General features: G+C 39.3%; 1 protein-coding gene across 1 annotated transcript in view; it reads left to right on the top strand.

The window, feature by feature from the left end:
- CTNNA1 (catenin alpha 1) overlaps positions 1–16816 on the top strand; it is a 68257-nt gene extending 51441 nt beyond the window's left edge. The window contains exons 12-18 of the mRNA XM_063315816.1: positions 2527–2727; positions 3513–3664; positions 7358–7468; positions 8836–9017; positions 11395–11500; positions 12698–12832; positions 15483–16816. Coding sequence (XP_063171886.1) covers positions 2527–2727; positions 3513–3664; positions 7358–7468; positions 8836–9017; positions 11395–11500; positions 12698–12832; positions 15483–15770 — 1175 coding nt within the window. The 3' untranslated portion in view covers positions 15771–16816. The remainder of the gene's footprint in view (positions 1–2526; positions 2728–3512; positions 3665–7357; positions 7469–8835; positions 9018–11394; positions 11501–12697; positions 12833–15482) is intronic.
- The last annotated feature ends 6171 nt before the right edge of the window (positions 16817–22987 follow it).

Below are 22987 nucleotides of genomic sequence, written 5' to 3'. Positions count from 1 at the left end.
GGAGAACCATTGTGAGATATGCCTGCTGTCCACAGCAATGTACTGGCTCTGAGGTCAGTCTTGCCCAGGCGCTTGCTAGGGGAACAAAGAACAGCTGATGAGGAGATGTTTGAAGATTTTTCTGTAGTCCACATTAAACATGCGCATGCCTGCTTCCTGATCTGACTAGGACCTCATGTACAGTATCCATTTCAGTAATAAGAATGTGGCTACAATCTGCATCTGGTGTGCTAGTCATCTGTCCTTTGCAAGCAACAACAGCACTGGGGATACCTTGTGCATTAGAATCCCAGACGTTTGAATCATTTGACCAGCAGCTGCAGCATCACCATTTTACTTTCCTTTGTATAATGAAGTAAAAGTTTTAAGTTCCTTTCAGCAGACCATGAAAGGAAAGAGTTGCCTCTAGTTAATAGCCCTTTCATATTATGGGCTATAATTTGTATTCCTCAATATCCATCAGTAGTTTTTGGTTCACATCTCTCATGTTAGCTTTGTTTTTACAAGACTGTCACTATATTGCTAAAAGCAGGTTTTGCAGCTTCTGTGGTGTGATTCTAATACATAAATATCCACAGTTGCTCAGGAGTTTTTATGTCTGTGTTTTGTATACACAGCACAGGTAAGTACTAGAAGCATATAAATACAGCATCACTACCTTCTTCAAGGCCCTATTTAGGACTTTACATTCTGTTAGACGTGTCATCAGTCTGCCCATGTCATAACTAAGTTTTTGTTGCTTGATCTATGTAATACCAGTAATTCTACAGTGTAGCTTACAGATTTTGTTCATCCTGTTGCATGATTTACATAAAGTTGCTTGAATTGTTCAACTTGGTAGAATAACAGTTTCCAGACCTGAAATTACATTGAATTGCTGCTGCTATTATTTTAATTAGTTAACAGTTAAATGGTGTAACAGCTAACATAATGAATGTTATGAAATAAAGTGTGATCTTGAACTCTACCTTTAATTGAATACAGATTAGCAACTGAACATTTGCATCATTTTTGCCAACCTGTGTTCAGTTAATCCTGTATTGGTGCTTGCTTTTTAATATGCCAGTACCAGAACAAATGAAAGATTATATTGTGTTTGGCCTAAACACACACACAATAAGGTAATAATTGGTGGTGTGCAAAAGTTTTGGATGTGGACCATTTCAAATCCAGAATAATTATATCACATTTGAAACAGCTGTTCCTCATTTGAAATAGACCAGTTTAATTATTTTGGAAATTTTTTGAGCTTACAGCACATGATCTAAGCAGCCCAGTTCAAACGTGAAGCAATTGTTTCTCACACAAAACAGTTGTTGAAGTCAAGAACATTATGAATGTGAAATGTTTTGCACATCCATAATGGTAGTTATTAATAACTACTTAGCTTCCTATTCTGTGCTTCTATACTGTTTTCTGTGCAGCTTGGTCTTTAAGTTTGCTGTTCAAATTATTAAAATAAAAAGACTATAAAATATGTAGATGTAACAAAATGGAATGGGAAAGAGGAAACACAAGTGTCTGGCTGATTTTCATACTGGGAAGGCCTGGGCACAGGGTGCTTCCTCCAGCAAGGAAAAGGTGTAATAGTAGAGACCTTAGGACTTGGGGGAGGAAAGAGAGAATTCCAGGATGCGACCGCAGCAGCAACTCTTCTGATAACCTTGCTTTGTTTGTTGGTTTTTTATTTGTTTATTCAATATAGGCAACACCAGACTACTCTGGGTAGTTCACAATAAAACCAAACAGGTAGAAAGTACAGGATAAATAGGATAATAAGGAGAAACCAGAAATATTTCTGATTTAAGGCACCAACACCCACACGTACAAGTATACAGTGCATATTGTTCAACCTGGAGCTAAGCAAGTAGCTGTTCCTACTCTGTTGACTTTCCTCTGTTTTTTTCTGCGTTGTCCAGTGTTATATTTGGCTTCATCATCTAGCTTTTCATTAAGCCACATGTAGGTTAAGAAAAGCCTTCCTCTTACGTAATTAATTTATTTGTCATATTTTTATTACCACCCATCTCCACTAATTGATATGTGAAGAGTTTTATTCTATGAGGATACTAGAGAAGTTTTACAAGAATCTGGATTTCTGAAGAGGAGGCCCCCAAAGAAATAGATGGGACTGAATTTTGGATATGGTATTTACAGTTCGTAACTCTGCCAGCTTCTAAATATAGGGAGACGTCACTGTCTATTAGGTAATCTAATGGCTTCCTGTATCTTCATGTCGGTGGGCTGGGATCTGTGGCACTATAAGACTACTGCCTCTGACTAGTTTCAGCTTGTGGATTTTTTTTTTTAAAGATAGGGATATATTTTTGCCATCCTACACCTAACGTTATGCTCATTTTCAGTGAAATAAATGAAATAGAGGTTTATCAGTGGGAATTTTTTATCTGCTGCATGAAAAACCTAATATTTCAAATATACATAGCAACTGCTTTTTAACCTGCTGTTGCGGATTTACACATTATCGGCGCAAACTGTGACTTTCCCATTTCTTTTTTTAACCACCAGAAAATCATATTCTAGAAGATGTAAATAAATGTGTCATTGCTCTCCAAGAAAAAGATGTTGACGGTTTAGATCGCACTGCTGGTGCAATCCGTGGCCGTGCAGCAAGAGTAATTCATGTTGTCACTTCTGAAATGGATAATTATGAGCCTGGGGTATATACAGAAAAGGTGTTGGAAGCAACAAAACTGCTGTCAAACACAGGTAAAGTAAACAGCGTAATCATGCTTTTTATTTGTCTTGATGAAATAGTGTCAGCCACGGCACGTTCCTCACTTCTTTCTCCGGCCCCTTTGTAGGTGGAGATGTATCGTCTAATAGTTAGGAAGTTACTGGCATAGGGTTCCGAATACTTGTTTTAACAGTGTTAAAAGAACACTGGCTGACCGGGGAATTCTGGGAATTGAAGTCCACACAGCTTAAAGTTGCTGAGGTTGAGAAACACTGCCCTAGCTAGGGCTATTTTTGGCACTCAAGCCACCTGTGACCTTTGTTTCTGAGCACTTTCAGAAGGCATATACTCAAAAATGGTAGCGTGCATCCTGAAATAGGTGTATATAGTTTAAAAGACACCTCCCTTAAAAAAAAAAAACCTTAAGAAAAATCCTCCCAAAATACTGGCTTTGCTTATTTGCATTCTCATCCTGGCTCCTGAAAAAGTTACGTGTCACTCTCAGCCATGAGAAAGCTACTTACCTTCCCTTAACTGAACATTGTAAAGCAGGAATAAGCAACATTTTGAACCGTATGCAGCCCTTGGTCACCCTTTTTGCAGTTCACATAGTCCTACAATATGCAATAGCCCACTCTGCACTCTGAATATGTTCTCATGTGTAGCCTTGTTCTTTGTTACCTGCACAGACATACGTGTATCTCAGTTCACAATGCTTTTCCAATAATACATATAAATTAAAACTGCTCTTTAGTAATGTGTTGTTGCATAATTTTTCTCTATTATATCCTTGTTCCCCCAAATTTGTGTTCTGTAGTTATGCCACGTTTTACTGAACAAGTAGAAGCTGCTGTAGAAGCATTAAGTTCTGACCCTGCTCAGCCAGTGGATGAAAATGAATTTATTGATGCTTCACGACTAGTATATGATGGAATTCGTGACATCAGAAAAGCAGTATTGATGATCAGAGTGAGTGAACCTCAGCTTTCTTGAAATAGCATTCAGTTTTCAAAATATATTACACATAATCCTCAACTTGCAACCATTCGTTCAGCGACCATTCGAAGTTACAAATGCACTGACAAAAATGGCATATGACTGGTGCCCAAAGTTACAGCCATTGCAGCGCCACCGCGGTCATATGATCAAAATCCAGGCACTTGGCAGCCTGCCCACGCTTACAGTTGGGCACCAAGCAGCCCCAGAACCGCGCAGCTCTGGGCCTGCTTGCCACACCCCAGGAAGCCATAGCCACCCTTGCCCAGTCCTAGCCACAGTTGCCCTCGTCACCCTGCATTCCGCTGCCCCAGCTGACCTTGCCATCTTCTTGCTCCCACTGTTGACGAGGTGTGCCCAGCCTGACCCTTCACACCCAGTCCCCTAGCACAAAGCCAGCGGAAGCAAGTGCCTGCACAAGCAGTTTCTCCAGCGACCAATTCCTACGTGTGGCTCTCTGAGCCAAGCCCCTTCCCTTTCCCACTGGGGGAAATTGCTTCCTGCCTTCCCCATTATTTGCGCCCACTGCCAGCCAATGGGGAAGGCAGGAACCGGCTTCGCGCAGAGGGGCAATAGTAATTATTATTGCCCCTTTACGCGAGGCCAGCAAAAGCAAGTGTGAGTAATTGCACCCTGTATTTCACCCCTTACCTATATATTTATATGCAGTTCTTTATACACTGTATATTCACATTGATCACTTTCCATTCTTCTAACCTCAGTAATAAGTACACTAAGTTCAAATGAAATTTCATGTGGTTGTAAAAGTGTTGGAGACTATCAAAACCAGGTTCTTTCAAATGACTGTTGGTGCTTGGTGTCCCATTTGGACAGGAGACAGGTACTGGCAGCTGTTCATTCTACTTAGATATCTCCCCCACATAGAAGAGGAGGATGGTATAAATCTAAAGCTACTTCAGTTTTTTTGGCCTGTTAGTATTCTGGTCACAGTTTAGTTTACTGCTTGACGTATATTATATCCAAATCTTTATCTGTTGGTAATTCAATAGTGCCTTTTTTCAATATGACTGACCGCATTTTTAAACATGCATTTGGTCTGTATTTAGAACAAGGCTTCCATTGTGTAGTCTTTGTTAGGTGGATCTTGTCTTTCAGAGTGGGAAAGGCCAATAACCTAAAGGTGTTTCATTGTTTGAAGGTTGGGGTATTTCAGAGGGCAAAATTCTTGCCATTTTACCTCTTAAAAATTCTATCCAATTCCCAAAACTTTGGGCTACTTTGGTTCCTGGACCCACCCACTGTTGGGATTTGGTAGTCAACATGTCACACAAAGCCCAAGGCATTCCCCAAACTGAAATAGTTACATGTTTCTGCATTATACAAGACCACAAATTTCTTTTTGTGTGATTGGTCAGCCCAGCTATTACAGGTTTGTAAGTTATGTTTTATGCTTTACTTTGATGTGATGCATGAATCCAAGTTATGTCTGCTCTTGTTTTATTTATTTTATTTATTTATTTAATTTTTATCCCACCTTTATTATTTTTATCAATAACTCAAGGTAGCAAACATACCTTATACTCCTTCCTCCTCCTATTTTCCCCACAACAAGAACAACCCTGTGAGGTGGGTTGGGCTGAGAGAGAGGGACTGGCCCAGGGTCACCCAGCCGGCTTTCATGCCTCAGGCGGGACTAGAACTCACCGACTCCTGGTTTCTAGCCTAGCACCTTAACCACTAGACCAAACTAGTTTTAGATACTCAGTGATGCTTGGAAAAGTTGCACTTATTTAACTATATTCAGATTTTCATCCATCTATGAACTTTTGTCTCTATTGTAATGTTTCTGTTTTATAAATGCTCTTTTGATTGTATAAGTGTTGGAGAAATGGCTAACAGAATAGAAGTGTCAAAGAATGAGATGATAGGAGGCTCAGTGCAAAGTTTTCCTCTTTGCATTGGGAAAAAAAAATATCTCAGTAAAGAAGAGTTTATGATTAAGGTTAGGGTGGTCTTGTGCTCCAGAAATCAAATTCAAAATCCATCTGCTCTTGATGGAGATGAAGCAGCATAAACTAAAAAATGAATTATGAGAGGCAAATGCTTTTCGTTTTTTTAGGTGTTTGTCGAGAGACCTAATTAGTAAAAGCTCTGCATTTTGTCTAAAATACAAATTGGATATATTTTCAAAGCAAGCCCCCAAATGAAATACAGTACCATAAATATCTAAACTTGCATAATGCCATTAGTGATTAGTCACTTTGAAAATAAAGCATAGAGATATGCACAAAGCAATTTATTCAGGCAAGATGAAGCTAGAAGAGAACTGATTCTTCCCTCTCCCTCCCATTTCCCATTACCATCTGTAGTTAGTCCATATCTACTACCAACATTCCCACTATCTGGAGCTAGCATAAAAGTTCCAGCTATAGTAAGCCAGGAAACAGATTTGCTAGGGGAAAGAAATCAGCACCTAACCACCTGCTCCCTTTATTGCCATCATTTTTTTTTACCAGAGTCCCTGCAGTAAGTCCAGCAGTTCACAGTCCCCAAACAGAATAGAAGTGAAGAAAAGACAACTAGTCTAAAAGGGAATATTGGGAAGGTCAGGCTTTCAAGGAGTGAGGAAATCATTTCTCTATTGAGATCAATGTGACCTCAGGCAAAACTTGTTGGGGACAGAATTCAAGCCACAGGCATGGTCAGAATTAAAACTGGATAGATAGAAAGTCAAAACAAGAGGGGCTACCAGTAACACTGATGCTCAAGTTGCTACCTCTCCCCTCTCTTCCATTTTCCAGCATTTTTTCTTTAAATCATTTGGTTAGCCTTTGCCCACAAACCTAAACCAATGGGATGCAAAAAATGTCTTTCCTGTAGCCATTTTTCTTTCAACCCTACCTGCCATTGCAAAAACAACTCATTTATTGAATATTTGCAGAGAAAACGAGAGAGAGAATAATGCTTGCCAGTGAGAGTGGCAGAAAACACAGCTTGATTAGAGACCTTGAATTAACCAGAGCTAACTGATGATAATATTCACAATGAATATTATTGAACATTTGCAGTTCTTCCCTCTCCAACAGTATTTCCTGAAGAGTCTAATCACATCTAAAGTAGCAGCTAAGATGTAACATGTGTGACTTCTTAACTAAAGTTATTAATACAATCAAACATTAGTTCACTGTATACATCTTGATCAGAACTTGGGAAAAAAAACTAGTATAAAAGAAGTACAAGCTGCAGATTTCTGAAGCTATGAAAAGTAATATATCCTTTTAAATGGGTTGCCATGGTTTAATCTAACAAACAGTTCTTTCGCACAGTGTCTACAGAAATTGTATTAAATAAAGTATTACAAATACAGCAATATAGCAAGCTGATAATTGTGTTTTTATGTCTGTTTGCTCAAGCTCAAGACAAATTGTAATATAGCAAATGTAAGTAGGCAGTATGAAATACCAAATTACTTTTTAAAAAGTGTTTATCTAACCTTTCCATCAAACTATCTCCCAGTTGTGTTAGATAAATGTGTATAAAATGTGCATGACTGTTGGTATTTTTAATTGTTCATCTGTCTTAAAATATGACATTGTATTTATGTGCAGTTTGACAGGTTGTAAATTCAGTGGCTTCCAAAACCATGGAAACATTTGCTCCCCTAGGTTGCTCTTGAGTTTGATTTGTGCTTAAACATTTTTTTAGACCCCTGAAGAACTTGATGATTCTGACTTCGAGACAGAAGATTTTGATGTCAGAAGCCGAACAAGTGTTCAAACTGAAGATGATCAACTTATTCACGGCCATAGTGCAAGAGTAAGGGACACCTGTTTAGTTACCTGCTCTAATCTCATTGAATATAGCCAGAATACTAGGCTACATTAAAATCAAGATACCATGATTTCTCCCTTCCCAATATATCTATTTCTCTGTAGAGCATTATTTGTTTATCTTTTCCCTTGGGATCATTTACTTCCTCCATTGGTGTTGCTTTGGTAGATAAAAATCACAGATCTGTAGCATCATCTAATCTGATTTCTGCATTCACAATCCTTGATTAAAACCTAAGCCTAGCCATAGAAAGAGGAATATTCCTTCTAATGGGAACTATTTTTTATTAAGAAACTTTTCTATTAAGAAAAATTATCCTTAATATAACATGCCAATTGACACCATTATATTTTTATCTTCAATACACACCTAAATGGCTACCTTATTCTTTATGATAGCAGTTTTGTTTTTCACTTGCATGAGGGTGTCCTTGATAAAACCATGTGGAATTGCTAAGCTTTCCTATCCCTTGAATGTTTTTTAAAAAGCCATTCTGAATCCTGTCCAGTTTCTCTTGTGTGTTTTAGCAGTGAAAGAGAACTCACTATGTATATACTATGTTAAGCATCAATAAACACTGTTCAATATAGAGTTCAGAAGGAATCTCAGAAGTGGTTTTTCACTTTATGGGTCTTCCCACAATTCATGCCACTTGGAAGTTCAGGTCCCCCCAAGTGGTTGCTTGCCAACAGATTTGTTTATGAAAAGGGGATGGTCTTCCAAGCAAGTGTTTCATAAAGCTCAACTTTTGTAATTTCTCTAATTTGACTTCACTTACTAAAATAGCCCTTACATTTTGTGTGTAGGCAGCATGAACTTAAACTTTCAGAATGCATCTCAGATGATTTAAAAAGCTGAATCAGATAATTATGATCTGATAATTACATTGTAGTCTTGTTTTATTATGCCTTTCCCTCAAATTTTGCACATATTTGGAAGATTTTATTTGAAAAAGATTTGATCCTTGATTAGCATTTGTGATCTGGCTTTCAAAACTATGTGGTTTTCTATCTGAAAACTTTATTTTTCATTACCTGTAGCAATTTCAAAATATGCCTCCATATATGATGTAAAAATGGAAAAGGAAAGAGAACATACATTTCCTATGCTACCAATTTTTCCTAAGGTGTGCTTCAAAAATCTTTCACCAGTAGATAACTTTCCATATAGTATTTTATTTTTATTGTGCAATCATCCACAGAGTCATAAATTTGATCAAAACTGAAAAGAAAGTCCCTATTCATCCTTTGGATATACTTTAACTCTGACTCTTAATTAGGTTGGCTAATGAAAATATCTGAATGGCCAGTTGTTGAAAAGAATGTTATATATAGAATAATTCTTCATTCCAGGCCATCATGGCTCAGCTCCCTCAAGAACAAAAAGCCAAAATTGCTGAACAAGTTGCCAGCTTCCAAGAAGAGAAGAGTAAATTGGATGCTGAAGTGTCCAAATGGGATGACAGTGGTAATGATATTATTGTTCTGGCAAAACAAATGTGCATGATTATGATGGAGATGACAGACTTCACCAGGTAAGCATTCTGTATAAGTAGGCGTTTCAAGGGCAACCTTATTCATGTTCCTTGTATCTCAGCTAGTTTGCTTTGACAATATCCATTGCAGTTGGGCTTATGCCTGAAACTGTCTCAGACACCTTGTAAGATGATCTTATTTATTCTCTCTCATCTTTCATTCTGAAGAGGCTTCTAAATGAGAGCAGGGTCATAAATATGCATAGGATACCAAAATCATCTCCTCTTTTTCATTTAATCCAATTGTGCCAATGCTGGCTCATAGACTGAAGGAGAACCAGCTGAAGCTGCAATTAAATCTTTGTAGTTTGTCTGCTGTGCTAGCTAACCTGTTTTTGAGGTAACAGTATTTTCCCCTAAACGGGAAGTGGTAAATTTTGCTTAATAAGATTGCATTGCCTGTATTTAGTGATACTGTATTATTTTATTATAACTTTGCCTTTTGGTTTTCCTGTGTTTAGACTTATAGAGAGGCATATAAACTATAGAGTAAATTCTCTAGCACATGCATAACTGAATAGAAACTTAAATTTATTTTAATCCTATATTTTCTGAAGGTTCAGCTTAGAAAGTTAGATTTAAATCAGTGCAGTTCATGAAGTTTCTAAGGAACTGCACAAAGCTGGAATAGTTTTAGTAGCCTTCAGTTCTGAGCTGAAATATAATTTGTTTTAAACTGACAGTAAATTGTACGCAATTAATAATTAAACAACATTAATACCAAACACAATTGTCTGGCCCCATTGAAATTATTTGATGTGTAGCCTACATTTTGTTACAGGTTAATGGATAGGCCTCAAAGAGATGTTCTAGGAGTGTCCTTGTATTTAGGCCTGAGGCAGCAACAAAATACATCCCAAAGAAAGAGAAAACCAAGAAGGCAAAATGGCTGTCTGCTGAGACACTAGAAGTAGCCCAAGAAAGAAGGAAAGCAAAAGGCAACAGTGATAGGGGGAGATATGCCCAATTGAATGCAAAATTCCAGAGGTTAGCCAGAAGAGATAAGGAATTATTTTTAAACAAGCAATGCGTGGAAGTGGAAGAAGACAATAGAATAGGAAGGACAAGAGACCTCTTCCAGAAAATTAGAAACATTGGAGGTAAATTCCAGGCCAAAATGGGTATGGTCAAAAACAAAGATGGCAAGGACCTAACAGAAGAAAAAGAGATCAAGAAAAAGGTGGCATGAATATACAGAAGATCTGTATAGGAAGGATAATAATAGCGGGGATAACTTTGATGGTGTGGTCAGTGAGTTAGAGCCAGACATCCTGAAGAGTCTTAAGCATTGCTAATAACAAGGCAGCAGGAGATGACGGTATCCCAGCTGAACTGTTTAAAATCTTGCAAGATGATGCTGTCAAGGTGATGCATGCCATATGCCAGCAAATTTGGAAAACACAAGAATGGCCATCAGATTGGGAAAAAAATCAACTTATATCCCCATACCAAAAAAGGGAAACACTAAAGAATGTAGTAACATGTGGCTGCAAGAGCTGGACCATAAGGAAGGCTGAGAGAAGGAAGATAGATGCTTTGGAACTGTGGTGTTGGAGGAAAATTCTGAGAGTGCCTTGGACTGCAAGAAGATCAAACCAGTCCATCCTCCAGGAAATAAAGCCAGACTGCTCACTTGAGGGAATGACATTAAAGGCAAAACTGAAATACTTTGGCCACATAATGAGAAAACAGGACACCCTGGAGAAGGTGCTGATGCTAGGGAGAGTGGAGGGCAGAAGGAAGAGGGGCCGACCAAGGGCAAGGTGGATGGATGATATTCTAGAGGTGACGGACTCGTCCCTGGGGGAGCTGGGGGTGGCGACGACTGACAGGAAGCTCTGGTGTGGGCTGGTCCATGAAGTCACGAAGAGTCAGAAGTGACTGAACTAATAACAAACAAATGTATGATTGTGACTTTATACTTTGAACACCATACAGAATCTGCCACAGAATCAAACTATTTAGGAAAGCTCTGATAAGGGAAATGTTGATGAGATAAACCCTAAAGGATGTCCTACCCAAGTCTCTAACTAATCTTGAGGAGCAATGTAAAAGCAGGTGAAAAAAGAAAGAGCTATGACTACCTTGATCTGTAAAACTAATCTGGCTTGTTAAGTGCACCATGATCAAATAAAATGGCCTAGTTTAAGGACTGTTTAATAAGATATTAAGCAATGTTATTGTTTAGGGAGTGAAAGCTATGTATAAGGATATTGTAATGATATTTTTAATTCTCATGAAGCTGTCCTCTAAAGTATTTTTTAGTACCGCTGTTACTACCAGTCTTGTTGTAGTAAATTCTTTACCATGGGAAGTAATTGGCAAGGAAATATGTGCCCTTAGTTCTAGAAGACAAATACTCTGTTCTCCTTTGCAGAGGTAAAGGACCACTAAAAAATACATCTGATGTAATCAGCGCAGCAAAGAAAATTGCAGAAGCTGGGTCAAGAATGGATAAACTAGGGCGGACAATTGCCGATCATGTAAGCCATAACTGATTTTTTATGAGTCTTCAAGTCACCTTTAATTTTACAATATGTTTATAAACTCAGGAACTCTGGAGCCACTGGTTTGTTTTATGGAGTCTGCTGAAGAATCTTAATTCTGTATCTTCCTGTACTACAAAAAAGCTTTCTTCATTGCTTGCTCCCAATATTAATGAATTTGGATTCTATTCTGGTATCTTACAGAGTTTCGGAGTGCAGACTATTTTATTGTAGAAAAAAATTTAATGCGTAGCATCCTAAAAAGATGGGGATCTCAGTCCACTTCACTTTTCTGTCACTTCCCCTCTGTAGGGAAAAGATAATGCATGCACATTGTCTTTGCTTGGAGATCAAACATGGTGCTGTCTATGTGTGTGGCAATATAATAGAAAAGGATATTAACCCTGCCCTCGCTTTTCAATATTTATCTGGGGTTTTCTCTCTCCATTCCAGAACATTTCTTCTTAAATATTTGACAGTTTCAGTGAATAAACAAAATAAATTATTGTTATCTTAATTTTTTAAGGACAAAGACTGATGGAAATTAAATTCCATTTCATGGACTATTGCAATATGTTTTATTTGGGGCTGCCCTTGAAGACCACTTGGAACTACAACTGGTCCAGAATGCAGTACCATGGGCAGTAATGGGCGTGCCTTGATATGCTTATGTGTCACCACTACTCCACAAGGTTCGCTAGTTGCTAACTGGTTTCAGGATGCTAGTTGCCATTTTTGGAACCCTTCGTGACATAGGGCTAGTTATCTGAGGGACTGCCTATCTCCAATAGTTTTTGCCCATCCTGTAACATTGGGCACAGTGGGTGTACTTCCAGTCCCCTCAAGCAAAGAATGCCATCTTTTCGGACCTAGGAATTGTGTCTTCTCTGTTGTGACACCTGCCTCTGGATCAGCATCCCCACCGAGATTCATATGGCTCCCTAGTGATGTTCAAAAAAATCACTGAAAACTTGTCTGGGAGTAGGGTGGGCAACCCTTGCAGAATTTTATTTGGAATTTTATACCATTAAGTATTTTTCCATGACCCTAATCCTGTTCTATTCACAACATGGCTTAACAGTAAATAAAACGACCCAAACACTGACTTGTATTTAATGCATTTGGAGTGGGCAACACACTGGATCCTCTCTTTAAAATAAAGTATCTTTTTTTTTCTCCTTTTCCTGTGAACAGTGCCCAGATTCTGCTTGCAAACAAGACCTGCTGGCCTATCTGCAGCGTATTGCTTTATACTGTCACCAGCTGAACATCTGTAGCAAAGTCAAGGCAGAGGTTCAGAACCTTGGAGGAGAGCTTGTGGTGTCTGGGGTATGTACATGGATTAATGTTTGCTTTGTGTCTTTCCAGATTCAGCTCTTATGCAAACTTTAATTTGGTTCTGTTGTGGAATTCTGGGTGTAGAATATAAAGGTCTTTTTTCAGCATCTTCAAGCCCTCTTGAATTTTTTTTGTGACACTGGAGGGATTTATACTATCTGTTGGCAGAATGCTGGGAAAGCCTTTGGCCCAGGAGAGATCAGAAAAGTCACACACACCAGGCATATCTATAAAATAATTTATTTACAGAAAGCAAAACAAAAGCAAAACATATTTAAAGGACTTAGCTCTCATTGAGAGCAAGCCTGGCTTGCTACATATCGGCAGAGAGAAAAAAGAGGAAGTAAGAAACAAGTCTGGGCAGGATCCTCCCCCCAGGCAATTTGCATGAAGCACGTGAAAGGAGACAATCAAATACAACCTCTTCACCCGGCCAAAATGATTAGGTACAATAGCAGTCTTAATCGTTAGTAGGAAAACCTCAACACTATCTTCCTCATTCAGAAAGGTTGTATGGGCCAAACTGTGGTTTAAACAATCCAGTTCACACATTTCATTATGATAAAAATGGCTTTGTTTGCTGAAGTCCTCTGAAAGTATAGACGTAGTCTCATTTCCATCCAATACTCCACCGCCAAAGCCATTCATCTGCCCTGTTCTCGGGTGATGCAGTGACTGTACACTTCCTTACCATGTTCCTCTGTATTCACCAGAAACTGTATACCTTTCAAATTTCCCATGGCATTCATCTCCCCATATTTTTCTCTGTAAATTTCTGTTACATCTTTTCTTCCGATTTTTTTCTCCCCAAGTCTGTCACAGTCGGCCGCTTGCATCCGTTTCTGTCTGCTACATTCAGTTTCCTCTTCTCCAACTCTCTCTGAAAACTTTCTTCTAGGCTGTGAAGATTGTGGCTGTAACATTTTAATCCTCATCCTCAACTGAATTGGCGCCACCCCACATTCATCCCTTGTTTATCTTTCCTTCTCATGTGAATAATTTTGTAGACTACAAACCATTTTTAGCATACTTCAGATTGTACTTGGATATAGCTAATGTATTCTCCATGAAGAGAAAAACAAGTTGACAGTCATGTTCACCAACTCTTCTCCAAAATGGCAGCAGTTTTGGAATATTTTGAAAGGCTTTATTGACTTGGCTGTGAAGTTAAAATGTGAGGAGCCATGTGCAAAGCTTCATGTTTTTCTAAGTACTGCGCTTCCCTTCTCCATCACTAAAGCTGGCATTTTCTGAGTTTTATTTACAAGGGATGGATGGATGGATGGATAATAGATTCAGTACTACCAAATCAATACTACCAAAATCTGGGCCACATTTGGCAAGAATGTTGGCACTGAATAGAGAGTTGCTAGCTTTACAGTACCTGTAATATCTTCTCTTGAGGTTGTATAGTGATTATAAAATGCCTATTTAATTTTGAGCTCTTCTGCTACAGAAATTTGTCTTGAAGCTAGAATCAGTATATAATTTAATGAACACTGAAAAAGCAAATATGTCACATAATGTAGGTACCTCTTTTCACACAGTGGATAGTTCAAACAGTGACGGAATGTGCTACAACTACTGCCTTCCCATTAAATCGTTCTCAAAGTCTTTAGAAAGCTAAAAGAATTAAATCTTTCCAAAAGAAGCCATGCACACTATGTAATTTATTTCTGTAAGTTCTTCTCTTGATGATAAATACAAAAGCAATGAATACAGGGATGTGCTGTGCTCTGTCTGAATAGCAATTGATCATAATGGATCCTAACAGTGATTCTGTTTGTAAAGCAACTGATTTACAATCTTTAGTTATACACATTGCAAAAAATAAAGGCACCTTTTAATCTGTTAATTTCCAGATTGTTCATTTTGAAAGAACCTTAAATCAACTAAAGGACCCAACAGTTGATAGGCAGTTACATTTCTGTAATTCCTTTTTCATAGGATCGTGCTTTAATTGTTTCAGTTTTTTCACATTCTCAACTAATAATCTGTGCCAACCTATCAGTTGGCATTTGTAGGGGTTTTTTGTGTGCTTTTGACAATGCAACAGTTATGAAGTTTCTTTGTTGATGTTTTTGTAGATGTATATATTGATGCTGAGAGCTTTTGTCTAAGATAAATACAACAGGCATAATGGGTATTGATGCTAAACTAATTGACATAATAGTACCCTTGTCCTTTTCCTGCCAGCAATTCCATAAAATATATAGTATTTTTCTGTGTTTTAACTTTTGAAAGCAAGGGGCCATCCAAAGGTAATTGGTGACTTAGCATAGGGGTCTGCTGTACAAATAAACTCAAATTTTACTATCATTTAAGTCTTGGCCAGTGGTATTCTATTTCTCTCTCCAGTCTGTTCTAAGCCAAGTATCTGGATGTTTTTCTCCATTCCCTTCCTAGTTAGTTTGTACTCAATGAGAAAGGCATCTTTGGATTGAAAAGGTATCTTCTTGGTAAAGGAATCTGAACCTCAACCTCAGATTCCTGTTAGCATTTGTTCTGCGATGCATAAGCTTGGAACTCTTGAAATCTCTGATATATTTGGAGCCTCTACTGTTAAACTTTGTACTGCAAACTGTATTTCAGGCACTGTCTCAGACTAAAGGTATTCTCTTTTGTGGATTTGTTTGTTAAGGTGGATAGTGCCATGTCACTGATCCAGGCTGCAAAGAACCTGATGAATGCCGTGGTGCAAACTGTGAAGGCCTCCTATGTGGCCTCCACTAAGTACCAGAAGTCTCAAGGGATGGCTTCTCTGAACCTTCCAGCTGTGTCTTGGAAAATGAAAGCTCCTGAGAAGAAGCCTCTAGTGAAGCGAGAGAAACAAGATGAAACTCAGACCAAAATCAAGCGAGCTTCCCAGAAAAAGCATGTTAACCCCGTGCAAGCACTCAGTGAATTCAAAGCCATGGAGAGCATTTAATTATTTCTTTCTTTCTGAATTTCTGCCATTCTGGATTATGTTAAAGTTCATTTAATTAATATTACAACAAAATCATTTAGAGTAAAAGGAAATAATAAACAGAGCTAGAAAGCACGACAGTTCAACTTTCAATCTACAAGCATGATAATGTTAGTATGAAAATGCTGCCTAGGTTTCTGTGACATATTTCTAGCTCCTGTTTTGCTTAATAAGCCCTGCTTTAAATCTGTTCTATAACCAAAGATGAATTCACAGTAACATTCATCCTTCACATAGCTAGATCATGTCAATCCATGAGAGGAAAATTGAGCTGTCTCAGTGTGAACGGGAATGGAACATATGGGTTTCTTAAAGTATATATATGCTGGGTGGATAGAGATAAAGCTTGGTATGCTTAATAATTGGAAAAGTGGAAATGCTAATTACTACTTAGAACACTAAGACAACAGTAGAAAATGATTTTGAGAAAGTAATATACTGTAGCATTCTTTCTAATTTAAGTAGCTATTGACTTTTTTCCTGCCTGAACACATTGATGCATTTGTTCTAAGCAACTCTTAAGGGGATGCACATTAGGGGTACATATTAGTGAGTGACAAGTTGTAGCCACCCCAGCAATTCCAAAATAGTTTCCCTAGGCTCATGGGAGCCTGAAGGAAGTCATCGTAAAAGGAATTCGATGCGGATTGTGTAATGTATTAGGACAAAAACTTGCTACTTGTTTTTGGGACGTGATAATCTCAATGCTTGGTTACAGATTACTAATACTCTTTGCTACAAGACTAATAAAAAATGCTTGTACCAGTGGGTGCTGTAAATGTTGCATGTTTTCCCTCCGCATTCAAATGCAAATCCATCACTGTGTTCTTGTAATAATCGCTATTCATTTTCTTTAGGCTTAAAAAGAAACCTAGCAAATAGTGTTTATTCAGGCTGCAGCCTAGGTATTGTTTGACATAATGGGAGCTTCATGGTATAATTTTGCTGTTTTAAATTTTTTATGGATTTCTGTTTTTATATCTTTTCCAATAAAGTATAAAAATGTTGTACTAGTCAGTTTTTTCTTTGGCAGGTGATAAAATAATCTTAATCCTACAGTGTACTGACTAATTAGAGATAACTTTTAAGAGGCCAATAACAGATGACTCATACATGATTCCCTTGAATGGTTTTGTTGAACACCAGTAAGAGAGGCCCTGCTCGAGTTTCAGAGCACAATAGGCAAAATTAATCTGCTCTTTTGTGACTTACGCTGTGCTAAGAGTTAATCAACTGGGGTCATGGCCTCATTTGTTCCAAAAGGTTAGTAATTTCAGGTCCTTGCATATCCACCATACATTTTTAAATTAAAGGTGTTCTATATTAAATGGGGGACCTGTTTGGTTTGGTTGGGCAGGCTGCAGGCTGTGTTTTTGCGGCCCCAGAATTGCATTGGCAGTTGAATTGTTAGAGAAAAGGTGGGATACAAATTTAAAATGAATAATTCTAGGGGTTAATGACCGAATAATAAAAACAGCATGAGTTTTGGCTCTTTTGGGAAAAATATGTGAAAGGTTTATTAAACCTTCAAGAGTTCTCCCTGTTTAGCACTGACATTGCACAACTATCCTGTTTTTTGTCATCGAAAAAAAATATACCCCCAGGTCTGGCTGTAAAAGCAAGGTGTAACTCTGGTACAGTTTGAAAGTTCTTGAAATATTAAATATCAGAGTCACTATGTTAATTACATTGTAAAGGAGTCTTCTCATCCAGAGTTTCCAGGAAGCTGATATTGTGAGGTTTCAGCCGGCTTCTGAGTCAGAACAGGAAACCAAAACTTACGGGAAGAACTCGGGAAAACGAAACCTGAAGGTGACTCAGCAGAGCGGGAGAAGCTCGAGATGCTGATTGGCCAGACTCTGGAGGAGGTTTTGAATCCGCCAAACAGCACGCAGGAAAGGCGTGCAGAAAAGTGTGCAAAGGAAAAGGCAGCCCAATTGGCTGCAGAAGGAAACAGGTGCGCAAAAATCAGCATAAAAGGCAGACGCGCAAAGAGCAAGTTGCCAGAGACAACCAATCCTTCAAGCTTGTCACATCATTTGTGGAAGAGTCCTTACCTGCATCGGAAGCCTCACCTGTAACCAGAGGGGAATCAGCGCCAGCGTTTCCTACCTACAAACACCTGCCTTCTGCACAAGCTGCTTTTGAGGATACTTGCCTTGCTGATCCGGTGGAGCACAGCCTCACGTCCAGCTCCGGAACTCACCGCCACATTTCAGTGTGTTTCAGACACACACCCAGCCGTGCTTCTAGCTCTCAGCCTCGCCCAGGACCTCCAGTCCAGTCCAGCCTTGCTTCGAGTTCTCAGCCTTGCCTAGAGTCTCCAGTCCAGTCCAGCCTTGCTTCGAGTTCTCAGCCTTGCCTAGAGTCTCCAGTCCAGTCCAGTTGTGCTTCAAGCTCTCAGCCTTGTTTATAACTTCCAGTCCAGTCTAGTCTTGCTTCCAATATGCAGCCTTGCCTGGAATATCCAGTCCAGTCTAGCCCAGCCTCCAGAGTCAAACCTTGCCCTGTGGTTCCAGTTTGGCCTCGCCTAGTCACCATGCGTAAGCCCAGTCCTGTTGGTGTGCCGGTCCATAGACTCTTGCCTCCAGTTCCTGACTTGCCACGCACTCTGGCTTCATCAAATCCATCAGCTTCATGCAACGAGATAGTTGAAGTCTGCCCTGCTAACCTGCCACGGCCTGATCCTGCAGTCTTGCCTGTTGTTACATTATTGCCTGGATGGTCTTGATTTATCAGTTTGCCTTATCCATCACAGGACTTTATTACTGTAAATAGTTGCTTTAATAAAGAGCGTTTATAGTAAACCTGCCTGGCCGCCTCATAGTCTGAACAGGACAGTTATCTCAAGACTGACTGGATACCTGAAGCTTCTTAGAAGCTTGGGATTAATTGTTCAGTGCTCAGGAGTTGACACTTTTATTGATGAGGCGGTATGGTAATAGAGCCTGACTACTTAGGAATTCCATTTTTAACTTCTTTTAAATCCAAATAATGTTCATTTAAACATACTTTTTATCATTCATTGGAGGATTATAAGTAGAGAAGGCAATAGCTGTAGTATTTATATGGAGTATATCAGTACACTGTATATATCCCCTACTTAGTTGGACATGGGTAGTTCATTGGCCTGCAAAGTAGTTGGATTGGAGGTCCTAGGTTGCATCAAATAGTGTGAGAGTGCTTGTGGGCCCTCTGGTTGATGACCATGGCGCACTGAAGGCTGCTACTTGGAACATAGGATGAATAAATGTTAACCTGAATTAATTAATTGACTGAAAGAAAAAAAATGTGCATATGTATAAGAGAAAGGGGAAAGAACTAGCTAAAATAAATGTAATATAAAAATATTGTAAATAAATAAGATGTATTAGAACTGAATGAAGATGATCTGGTGCATAGGGAAGTGAAGATCTAGATTCAATGTGAGTGAAAGGGCTAAAACGTTTGTCAGAAAGTATGAATTTTTGAAGTGCACATGAAAGTGGCTTTCTTACAAGGTCTACCCCAAAAGGAGGCATTGCGGCAAAGTAGACGGAAATGCAAATAAGAGTTAATTTTTAAAATGAATACGTAAAGCCAACTCCAGGGCCTGCTCTTCCCCTTTGCTTGCTTGCTTGCTCCATCTCTGCTAGTGCTCCTCCTTGCTACCAGCAGCAGCAGTCTGAGGACTAGAGACTTTCAGTCTATGAAAAAGCTTGAGCGTTGTTGCCCTAAGGCTAACAGACTAGTCTTCATGAGGCATGATGGAGTTTGGAAGTTGGGACCCCTGGCTTAGTGACTAAGTAGGAGATGGAGGTGATGGGTGCTATTTATTGTGTTTATGTGGTGAGTGCATCTACTATGGCAGAAGACACTGAAAAGCCAATGGAGTATCAGAATGCATCTGACATCAGTACCGGGGACAACTGTCGGCTTTGTTGTTATGAATGTTGCTGTAGAACGTGGGTTGAAATGTGTCTAGGTCACTGATAAATTGTTTGATGATGCTTAAATTGTTTTGCCAAATATATACTAAAGGCTGGTTTAACATTTCCTCTGCTTCTGTGGTGCTAAGCTAGGTTATCCTTTTTAAAACCGCATGTCTAAATTAGGGTGTTTGTCAAGCCACTGAAGATGCTTCGTACCATCTGCCTGGTGGGGCTTCAGAGTTAATGATGTAGGAAAAATTGAAAGGCTTCACGAGGGAGAAATGCACGGCTTCAGAATGAAAAGGCAAATGGGATGGCTAAAATTACCCAAGCTTATAAGAGAAAGAGGAAAGGCAACAAAGAACATAGCACACTTTACAGCCAAGACCTGGATGAAACGCGGTTAGGCAGTGCATAAATGGCCATGAAGTTCCCCTCCTGACAAATACCTCAGTGTCTCAGAACGTGCTCTTAAATAAAGACCTTTTCATGTCTCTAAGTCCTGTATGTGAAGAAGAGTGATAGCTAGGCCGAGAACAGTCAACAGGAATATATTAAGGAGAGTGGAAAGCTTCAGTCTGCTTCTGAAGCTTTAGTTCCCTGCTCTTCATTGAAAAAAACACTTTTAGAAGTCTTTGCTAGGGAAGATGAAAGCAGCACACAGGAAGCTGTAGGATTACTTTCTTCCACTGACAGTGGAATCGTTGAATCTGGATGTCTCAACTACCAGCAATCCTCCCCATAACCAATATAGACATAATAAGAGGAGAGCCTTGTCAGTCTATGATGTCAAATAATTTTTGCACTTGGCAAAAAAAAAAATCCTACCTATATAGGTAGGTAATCCTGAATTTGAGATAGACAACTGGGCTCCTAGACTCTACGCTGGATGAAATTGTTTGGAGGGGATTTTGGAGATCATCTAGTCCAATCCTCTGCCTAGGAATTCACCACCGCAGCGTTCTCACCAGATGGCCATCCACTCTCCAGTTAATGAACTCCAGCAAAGGAGAATTCACCACCTCCCAAAGTGGTCTGTTCCATTGTTGAGCAGTTCTTACCATTAGAAAATTCTTCCTGATGTCAAGCTGGAATCTGCTTCCTGGATTGCCCATAGTTTCTTGTTCTGTCTTCTGGAACAACTCTGAACAATTCTGCCTCATTTTCAGTAATGGGTCGTGAGAACAACCTTGGGAGACAGGAGGAAGAGCCACTGCCAGGGCAACAGCCAGCCTTTGGCCCTAATTGATTGCTGGTGTTCCTCTGACGATAGATGAATTTTATCTTTTTTATTTATTTTGTATGACTTGCTATGTTTCAGTCCTGTTTTGTGGTTCACTGCTGAGAATCTTACTTGATTGTGTGCCAGGGGGGCGGTGGTTACAGATATTGCAAATAAATAAATAAATCCAATAGCTAAAAGTTACAGAGAAGCTATTTTGGCACAGTATAAGAGGATTGTTTCTGATAGGAGCAGCAGTTCAGCAATGGAGAAGATTGCTCAGATGGATGACGGGCTCTCCTTTACTGAAGATATTTCAGTAGAAGATGGACAATTCGAGGGGGATGCTGTTTCACATCCTGGTTTGAAAGGAGACTGCATTAAATGGCCTCTAATGCCCCTGCTCATTCCAAATCCTTTCCCTAGAATAACAGTGTTCAGGCTCTGGCAATAAAACTACATATGGAAATCAATGTTGGAATAGCTGTTTTTACATATGCCTCACTATGAATCAATTGCAAGAATGCCATCACATAGCAAGACTGAGTCATGGCCCTGTGTTAGAGGATGTGCTTTGCAATAAAAGATCCAGGTTCGCTCCTATGTACTAAAAACTTCAGTCTGAAATTGCAGCAACCAATTTGCTAGGGAGGAGTAGCTAGGCTTCTTATGTTTCTTTGCCAAAATTCTCTGTATGGGCATCATTGTAATGGCCGAGTTTGTTTGGTGGTTATGCCGGAGATCCCCTGGGGCTCCTGTCTGGGGTAAATACACCCACTCCTTGTTTAGCAACCAAGTTCCCTTCCAACAAATAGGTCATTAAGTGAAATGGTCACTAAGCGAACATGATTGAGACACCGCGAAGATTGCTGGTTGCTGCCATCTCATTCAGATAAAGTTCTCTCGTACAGCTATGCCAGCATTAGTCTCACTCCAGTGAGCATTGTTGTTAGGTGCATGAAATTTGGTTGTAAATGCGCACATTTGTTGGGAAATGATTTTTAAATTACCATTTATTACCGTTGTATTTGTGAGTGGTCGCTAAACAAGGAGTGGATGCAGGGCTCTCCAAGCACTATCTCCCTAACTGTGTTCAGTGAATTATGTTTACAGAACTGAAGACTAATCCTTAGGTCATGCTGACGAGAGGCATAATATTAGAAGCTTCTCCCTTGGAATTTAGGGAGAATCAAAATAATGATCAAAACAGGTTTATTAGCTATTTCGAAGCGCACAATCAAATAAAAATACGAAATATAGATCTATTTAGATTTTGTCCTATTCTGAAATTCAGATTCAGTCTCCCTGAAGCCTGGCCACTTTAGGCTTCAGGACCAGCACTCCCAAAGGCCTGGGAATATGAAATGTCAGAAAGAAAAAAAACAAAAGCCACACCTTTCTCTCTCTCTCTCTGCCCCAAACGCAACAGCTTTTCCTAAACATGAGGGAGAATTTGGGTCTTACTGGGAGAGGCCCAGCAGCCAATGATTGTACTATTGCTATGTCAGGCTCTGCGAACTCCTGGCTGCCCTCCACAAAAACCCTAAATAACCACTCTCTGTTGGTGTCGTGACAAAAGTAAATCAGCGTGAACTACGAGCAGCTTACCACCCACCCCCCAAAAAGAAACTGCCATAGTAAATGGGATTAAAAGGATATAAAACATTAAAAATGGATGTTGGAGAAGGCAAAACTGACAGATTCATTCATCCAAGCAGAAGGCTTTGAGTTTAGCTCTTTAACACCTATGTTTAAAATCCTATATATTCAGCTCTGTACTGAATAGACTTTCTCCTTCTCTTTGACAGGCTCCTTATCTCTGAGTTATTTGGCAAACAGGTATATTGTGGTCCTTCTCATGCTGGGAGTAGCTGTGCCTCATGAATTTGGCCAGAGAGTAAGAATTTAATTCACATATTTCTTCATAAAAAATTAAACATATGTGAGAGAAGATTAAACATACAATTTCACTATTGGTGGAAATCCATCTTTACACATCAAGGGTCTAACTGGTCTAAGGCAGCTATTCCTGACCGAAGGCCCCT

Source organism: Candoia aspera, chromosome 1, assembly GCF_035149785.1.
Source record: "Candoia aspera isolate rCanAsp1 chromosome 1, rCanAsp1.hap2, whole genome shotgun sequence".
Taxonomy (NCBI): domain Eukaryota; kingdom Metazoa; phylum Chordata; class Lepidosauria; order Squamata; family Boidae; genus Candoia; species Candoia aspera.
This window is presented reverse-complemented; position numbering and strand designations above follow the sequence as displayed.